At 40.2% G+C, this 8034-nt stretch overlaps 1 protein-coding gene and 1 pseudogene across 3 annotated transcripts in view; one reads left to right on the forward strand and one right to left on the reverse strand.

The window, feature by feature from the left end:
- Positions 1-7559, forward strand: part of LOC110834182 (uncharacterized) — a 42036-nt gene extending 34477 nt beyond the window's left edge. For all 3 annotated transcript variants that reach the window (XM_022073068.2, XM_022073069.2, XM_022073071.2), the window contains exon 17: positions 787-7559. In XM_022073068.2, coding sequence (XP_021928760.2) covers positions 787-912 — 126 coding nt within the window. In that variant the 3' untranslated portion in view covers positions 913-7559. The remainder of the gene's footprint in view (positions 1-786) is intronic.
- Positions 2868-4026, reverse strand: LOC110834188 (death-associated inhibitor of apoptosis 1-like; annotated as a pseudogene).
- Positions 7560-8034: the final 475 nt, after the last annotated feature.

Consider the following 8034-nt stretch of genomic DNA (forward strand, 5'->3'; position numbering starts at 1 on the left):
ATTGACCCGTTCTGGCCTCGTACTCTAAAAGTATCTTATGCGGTTTTCCAGGGTTTCTTCATCCACATCCTGTAAGTAAAGTAAAGTTTGTCCCGCTACACGCCATGTAGGCGTTTGGGGTGAGTGGAGGTATAGCTCCTCTCTTCCTTGACCTCGGCACTAGATGGGGGTGAGTGGTCAGCATCACGCCCCGGCCGGCTTTACCCCTGGTACCCATTGTAGAGGAGGCTGGGTGGGCCCCAGAGCCAGTCTGGACGCAGAGGCTAGAGGAAAAATCCTCTGCCCCCGTCGGGGATCGAACCCTGGCCGTCCAGCCCGTAGCTAGTCACTATACTGACTGAGCTAGTTTTTTTAATTATTTGGGAAGTTTGTCTCTCTACATTCTGTTAACATGTTGAAGCCAATTGTTTTTGTGTTTCAAAATTTTGTCTAAATTGGGTTTTGTTTTTAACTCGTAATCAAATACCTGATTCCAATAAGCAGTGAAAATGTAATGTGTTTTGATGTTCTTCTGGTTTTTAGCACCATGTAGACTCATCAGTGGATGCATCTACCCATCATCATCCTCATGGTTGTGAAAACCTCATTTCACATGGTGTATTATTTTGATTTTAATCTTATTGCATAAAACATTTTAATAAGTGGTCATCACATTAAGCAGTGCATACAGTGGTATGCAGAGTCTACCCTTGTTTCTTGGGTGTGATAGTTGATGTTTTAACTGAATTCACAAGGCTGTGGCTGTGTGCTTTGGAAAAGAAGTGCATGAATTTTTTCTGTGTTTAGACTGGAGCAGATGGGACATATACTGGTTATCCACAACAGGGAAATTGGCAAGGCTATGGGCAGAACAGTTACAGCTATGGTAATCCAGGTACAGGAACTGGACAGCAGGCTCAGCAGAATAAGTAAAGCTGCATTGCCATTTTTGTAACAAAAATCAACAGGTACAATATTTTATGTATAGAACAAAAGAAATGACAGTCTTTAAAGTATGTTATTTTCTTCCTGAAAGATGTATGACTTATAGTGGTAGTATCACATATAACAGGCGCAAATATTTTTTTTTTCCTACTATTGGTAGTTTCTATGATGTGTGAAGTAGTTTTATGTGAAGTACTGTATGACTGTGTACAAGTTTTTTAATACATGATTTTCCTTGAAGGACTTTCATGTCATGTCACACACCATAAACTCTTAAGGGATGTGTATGATGAGCAGAGTAAGAAAGAAATTCAATGTTGTTTTCCCACAAAAATTATTCACAAAATTAATTTGATTCATTGATAATTTGAAAACTATCTCAATTGTAAGATTATTGCAGAAACAAACACAGATTTACCTTGAGTTAAGGATGTCTGGATCTGAGTTGTAACATGTGGGTTAGGATACTCACCATGGTGAATTTTATTCAAGAAATCTAATGCAATGTCCTGTTTTCCCTGTATTTAACCAATGCCATATTTTTACTCTACTGTTTACATTGCATTGTGAGCTTATTTAAGTACAATGGAAAGGTTAAAAAAAAGTTGTAATTTTGCAGTGTTATAGCAGAACACTTGAACACATTTTCAAGAAAAAGTTGTGCCTGTAAGGGATAATCATATATTTCCAAAGCAAGAGTGATGTAAATCATATAAACTAGGCCAGTGATGAATTTGAGAGCCCATGGTAGTGAAGGTTTGCACAGAAATGTCTATCGAAGTGTTTCATCTTAGATTTCTAAATCATCAAATTTCTAGTATTTTGTTGCCTTGGTCTTGGTTTGTGTAGCTGTATCATTGAATGTTTTGAATTCCTGGTGCACTGGTACTTTTAAAGATGCAGAATAAAACATCTTGTCAGCATGAGTATATATAAGTCACATCATCATCATCATCCATTGCTGTTTCCAGCCTGAGGCCAGGTCCGCTTGGTAAAGCCCTTTCGGCTATTACCCTTTTCAATTCGAGTGATGTTTTCTTGGCTTCGGGTATCAGCTTCCTAGGCCTGTCATACCCTACACAGTATCACAACCGGTACAATCAGTATGTGATTGTCGCCTGTGAATATCTGGTGACGGGCCTTTAGGGAAGTCATTCTTCAATAGCCTCGCCCCAGTAATGATGTAGCTGCTGCCCTATGCCATCTACCATGACCCTGGTAGAGGGACCATTGCAGGTTGCTACCCCTCGGGTCATGGGGAACCCGGAGTTCGCGTAGGCAGGAGCACTCACTTACCTGAAGTAGGACTATCTCCGAAGAGAGTTCCTACACGCTACATAGTACTACATGGTTTAGAACAACATAACCTGTAATTAATTATCAATTTATCAATCAAAGTTCCTAATTTCAGACAGCAATGCATAAGTCATCCAGTATCAGAGGGCAGTATTCTGTTTTCATAAGTTGGAAGAAATGCCCATAGCAGAATACACTGTACTATGTGGCAAGGTGTGTCTTGCCATGCCAACATGCCCATTCCCCGCGCATGAGACTGTGCATATCACAACTACCAGCTTTCAAAGACACACAGACACCTACCTGCCATGGACAAAGCCATCAATTCAATATGTAAACTGTACCATACAAACTTTCTTTGGTAGATTTAAATGTCATTACATACCATTCATTCTGACATGTCTCAATACGAAACACAACATCTCATTCCTTTACACTGACACAAATTTGGTGCCAGTTTGATCTGAATGTCCACGGGAGTCGTGTGCCTGCAATGTCGAGAACACACTTTAGAGGGAGATGCTAGCGGACATCAACACAGTTTAGAAAGCAGGGCCAAGTCATGTTGGCAACACTGCAGGCCAACTACATCCCGTGAACCTAGACTCCCTAATGTGAATTTGGTATCCCAATGCTGGTACAGGTTTTCACGACAGGAATGCTCTTTCAGTGCCAGTGAATGGTTGTCTGCACACAGCGCATGTTGAAAGTGATGCTGCACATTTCACACATGCTACAAGGTGACCACAAGGTAAGAATAAAACTCCCCGTTCTTCCACGTAGCAAATCTGGCAGACTCGTGCGTCATCAATTACCTTCTCATGTGAACCGTTTGCTTGAACAGCGGATGCTTTCAGGCTGGGCTCCTTACTTGATGATGATGATGATGATGCCTTTGTCTTCTGCATGTCTCCCAGCAAATTCTTCAAATCCTGGACTGGAACATTGGCTGCCTTTGGCTGACGACATTCTTGAATGAATTCCCGCCCCTTGTTCAGCACAACATACTTACACTTGGGAAACCACACTGCATGTTCAACCCACAGATTGTCCGTCTCCTCCCAGTCTTGGAGTCCTCCACCGCAGTGGAAACACACTGTTTGGTCTCCCTTAACCATGTAATAGAACCCTTCTTCACTCAGTTTGTCTGGCTTGTGTTTGAGGGAGCGTTACCAGTTCTCATATGACCGTACTAGTGAATCATATGTGTTGTAAGATGGGTGCATTGGGCCACGGCTCTGGTTGATGCCATGCTTCTGCAGTTCCTCTGGTGTCAAAAGGTTGTGATGCACCCCACTGCTGACGGCTCGCTCTGAGCCAGAATTCAGCCTAAAGTCCGAGAATGGTCCACAGACATCATAGCCACGACTCTCTTGTGACTCGGTGGCCATCGGAATTGATGGGAATGTTTCCAACTGGCATCCCTCTAACAAACCCACAGGATGGGGCCCAGTGCTGATGATCTGTGAAGGGGTCATCTCCTTCCTCCCAGTGTCCCACCTGAACTCCACAAAAGGCACACTGCACCACATCACCCTGGTTTGTGTTGTAAAAGCCAGCAGCTGACAGAGGATGTGGGTCCATGAACAAGATCGACCATTTCTCATACGTTTTCAGACGGTCAGCCTCACGTTTCAAGTTTAGTGATTGCCAGATCTTAGTGGCAGGCTGGTGTGTTGGTGAGGCACAAGGGGCAGTGGAGCTGGAAGGTGTGGCGTCTGCGGTGTCGATGGAGGATTTGAGGTGTGGGTGGTTGTTTTCAAGGCACTGGGAGAGCTGCGTTAACACCATTGGGAGGCATGACATACAACATTAGCAGCAAACGTTAATTTGTTTGTTTTTTCTGTAAATTTCTTCAGTTGCGGAAAAACAATCAACTACGAGTTCTTTCAAAATTTTAACATAAAGATGGCCTACAAATGGCTACACGTAAGCACAACTGTAGACTGCTCTCATCATAAGTGCTGATTGTTAAAAATCATATTTTTTGTTATGCTGCACATTTAAAACCATGTATATTCCAGAAAGACATCGTATTCGTGATAAGGTAGAGAGACCAGGTGCTGCAGGTGTAGTTGCTCATGGATGATTCTTGTCAGCTTTGCAAAATTTACAGCAGTGTGAAGTACGAATGTTTTGGTTAATGATATGAAAAACTTGCTCTCACTTGGGTTGTTTTTTTTTTTTTTTTGACGTTCACCGTTACTTTAGTGATGGATTTTATTTCTTTGTAACAAGTTCAGAATTTGAGACAAATTTCAGACATTAATAAGTGTGTGCCTATATGCTGTAATAATTGTATCTGCAGTGTATGCTCTTAAGTTCTCAAATTGTATTTGCTTGACGTACACATCCCTGCTTATAATAGAAAATTGTTTTACTTCAAATCATTAGAGCACGTTCACGAAGTTATATGTCAGAGTGTCTGTTGAAGCTAATATCAACTTTGTATTCTTTGTACTAACTTCTGCAGCACAGTCCTTTTTTATGTACATTACATTTTAGTATAGGTGCATTATTATAAATGGTTAAGAATTTAATGATTATACAATTTTAGAAGTGTTCTTTATTATGAGCAACCATGGTATATCTTGCAATTTTACCTTCTTCAACTGTGTGTCAACATTGAGCATGTTGCAGCCGAATGGACATGTGTCACAGTTGTATGCTGCTGAGGTAAGCATTTAGTTCCAGCCGTTTTATAATAGTTATGACACTAATTCAATTTTGCTTAACTGCTGTGAGTTGTTTATATAACATCGACCTGTAAAGGCTGTTGTGACAGGGAAAGTGTTAAGTTCCAATCACATGGTTATGGTCATGGTCTTCTCAGCTCTGATGTAGTGGCATCAGAATATGAACCGGAAGGAATACCAAAGAGATGTTGAATAAATAGTACTTGACTAGTGTGTTTATGGTTTGCTGATTGCGAACGGTTGTAAGGGAGGATGTAGACAGGAACTTACTTATGTATTTTAGTTACTCAATTGGAAAACTGTTTCTGTGAAAAGAATATGACTTTCTTCTCTCATGATGGCATGAAGTTTGTGGAATAGAATAGAAATTTAATGGAAACTAGTTTTGGAGACTGATTGTGATGAAGCAATCTCATCTCACACTGAAAATGAGCTTGATGAATATACTGTGGCAGCAAACATTAAAAATAATGCATCAGTTCTTGGAATTCTGTTGGTATCCATCTTTTTATTTGAGTTGTCAGTGACTTGAAGATGCAAGAAGTACCTCATGAGAACAAGAATTCTTCATTGATCACAACCTTCTTTTCTCTTGTTTATGGACCTAATCCAGCAGTTCTGCATGACATTTTACACCAAAATGATGAAACACAGTAAAGTTTTTATGTGCTGAGATTTCAAAATTTTTGCTACAGTATGAATCAAACAGGCAAGACTGACAAGAAATGTGAGACTTAGGAAAACGAAATCTCTCTCCAGTAAGCTCGGTGACAGTAGCTAAATTTTACAATCCATCTGATCATTTAGTTGTCGACAGAGTCATTGTGCTCTTTGAGTAAAGAGTTACACATTCCAGGGAAGTAAACATTGTCTATAGTATTTTTCTGTGAAATTGGCGGCTGAGTCGAGTTCTGCTCTTTGTGAGTGACCAATCAGCGCAAAGAAGGTCTGTTGGTAAGCAGCTAGACCTCAGTCTGTTCAGAAACTGCGTGATGGAAGCATCAGCTGCTGCACTGCATTGTTGCCAGTTCTCGTGTCGTCTTTGCGTAGTGTTGTAACCATTCACTGGAAACTGATGCTGCATCTGGCACCATTGTATGTTTCCTCACTTTCTTGCCCATCCACCTCCCACCACTACTTCCTACCGTGGCACAGTACATGCCAGTTTGGCTGAAAACGTATTGGTACACTTAACATGAGGGGAAAGGCTAGGCAAAATGCAGCACAGGTGGTGACAGCTATGCTTGTGACAGTGAAGTCTTGTTAAATGGGTGTAAAGAGCTCATAAACTTTACGTGAAAAATTCTTCATCCATATTTTTTGATTATCTATGCATATGAGCTGTCAGTTGTTAATTGTTCTGAAACTATCTGAATCATAAAGCAATACTGGGGGGGGGGGGGGGGCATAAGACAAATTGGAATGGGGTGACAAACATGCTAGGGTCATAGGTATCTTTACTGCAATAATGCGAAAAGGTGACCATATATAAATTGACGATTGTGCATAAACCACCAGTAAAAGGTGACATTTCTGATGAATGTGTAGGAGCTCATAAACTCATTATTTGACTTTGGTTTGCACATGGAAAAATTGGCCAGTAGCTATTATTTTACTTGGACCAAGAATTTTTTTATCACCTGTTGGATCTACCACTATTAACTATATCATTTCAACATGTGTTAGCTAATCAGATCACCAAATATTTCATCTGACTTCAGTATTTGTTGGAAATAAGTAGATGGCAGCCTCCACTCCAATCCAGCTCAAGAGGAAAGCCAGTCATATGTCTTCTCTTGAAACTTGTTACACTAAACGATGGATGATGCTTGTGGTGCCATGTGTGTTCAGTGAAGAAGAAAAGAATGACAGCAAAATTTCAGGGCTTGGAGTGCTCATTTTATTTTTTGCATCATACTGTTAAAATATAGCACTATACAACTGGGCATTTTATTCTTTTTTCAGTAACCTGTTCTGTATTTTAGCACTAATAATTTTGTAGGTGTAAACGTTTTCTTATAACACATTAGTTAAAAGTCTGGCCACCAGCCCTGTACTTTGGGTTTTTAATAACCTATTTACATATGATAAGTCTTTATGTTTGGTTAAAGCACTGATACACAGCATGCAATTTATGAGATATTGTAATTGATGAGACAGTTTTGTGTCTCAGAAGTATTTATACAAATCACATTGAATTTCAAAGATATTTCATTTTACATTTTTGTTTCTCTGCCATTTTGAAAAGTAATGTATAAGAATGTAAGATTTGAGGTTTTCACAGCGGTGAGTATGAAGATTTCTGTCTTCTGGGTTGTTGCGCTGTGTAGACTGGTCGATGTTAACCAACATTTGAGAGGTCATACTGCCTCTGTCATTGCCCTGATGATGGAGGCAGTATGACCTCTGAAACATTGGTTAACATCGACCAGTCTACACAGCGCAACAACCCAGAAGACAGAAATCTTCAATGTATAAGAAATTTTAAAAAAGCAGCTCTTTATGGGACTGGATCAGTTAGACCACTGTTATTTATTATGTCATTCATTTTATGGCCATGCAAGTGGTGTAACCCTTCTGTGCTGTTAATATGCATGTAAGAGTAACATGTTCAAACTTGAGTAATACATATTTTGTATAGTCTTCTATTTTGTTTTGCTAGTAGGAAATACACAAGTAACTTTCTATTTTGAACCCTCGTCTTCCTTTTTGATAGTTGAAAGTGTGGTGGCCAACACATCTCGGAATGAGAGAGAGTTTGTCCTGTGTGAAAGGCTGTAAGTTGCAGGTACTATTGGCTTTGGCTGCAGCTTGTCACCAAAAATGTGATTCCTCTTCCTGGAAAGAATATGGTATTTCCTTTTATCAGCTTCATTCCATTTCACATTCTCAGTTCAAGCTAATGCCACAGGAAGAACTTCAAAACCTCAGTCATTCTGCATCTGTTCCACAGCAGATAGTGTGGGCTCTGCAGTTTCACTCGTTTAGCAAGTGTGGTGGGTTGACTTGAGGTCCTTACTCAGATGTTGATGGTATCTTGTAGGCATGTAGTTGCTAGCGCCCACCGAGAACCTGTGTGGTGATGAAGAACTCTGGCATAGCTATACTGGACAGTTTT

The sequence above is a fragment of the Zootermopsis nevadensis genome, unplaced genomic scaffold (assembly GCF_977971745.1).
Source record: "Zootermopsis nevadensis isolate Lab colony 2312 unplaced genomic scaffold, Znev_1.0 Znev_ptg000022l, whole genome shotgun sequence".
Classification (NCBI taxonomy): Eukaryota; Metazoa; Arthropoda; class Insecta; order Blattodea; family Termopsidae; genus Zootermopsis; species Zootermopsis nevadensis.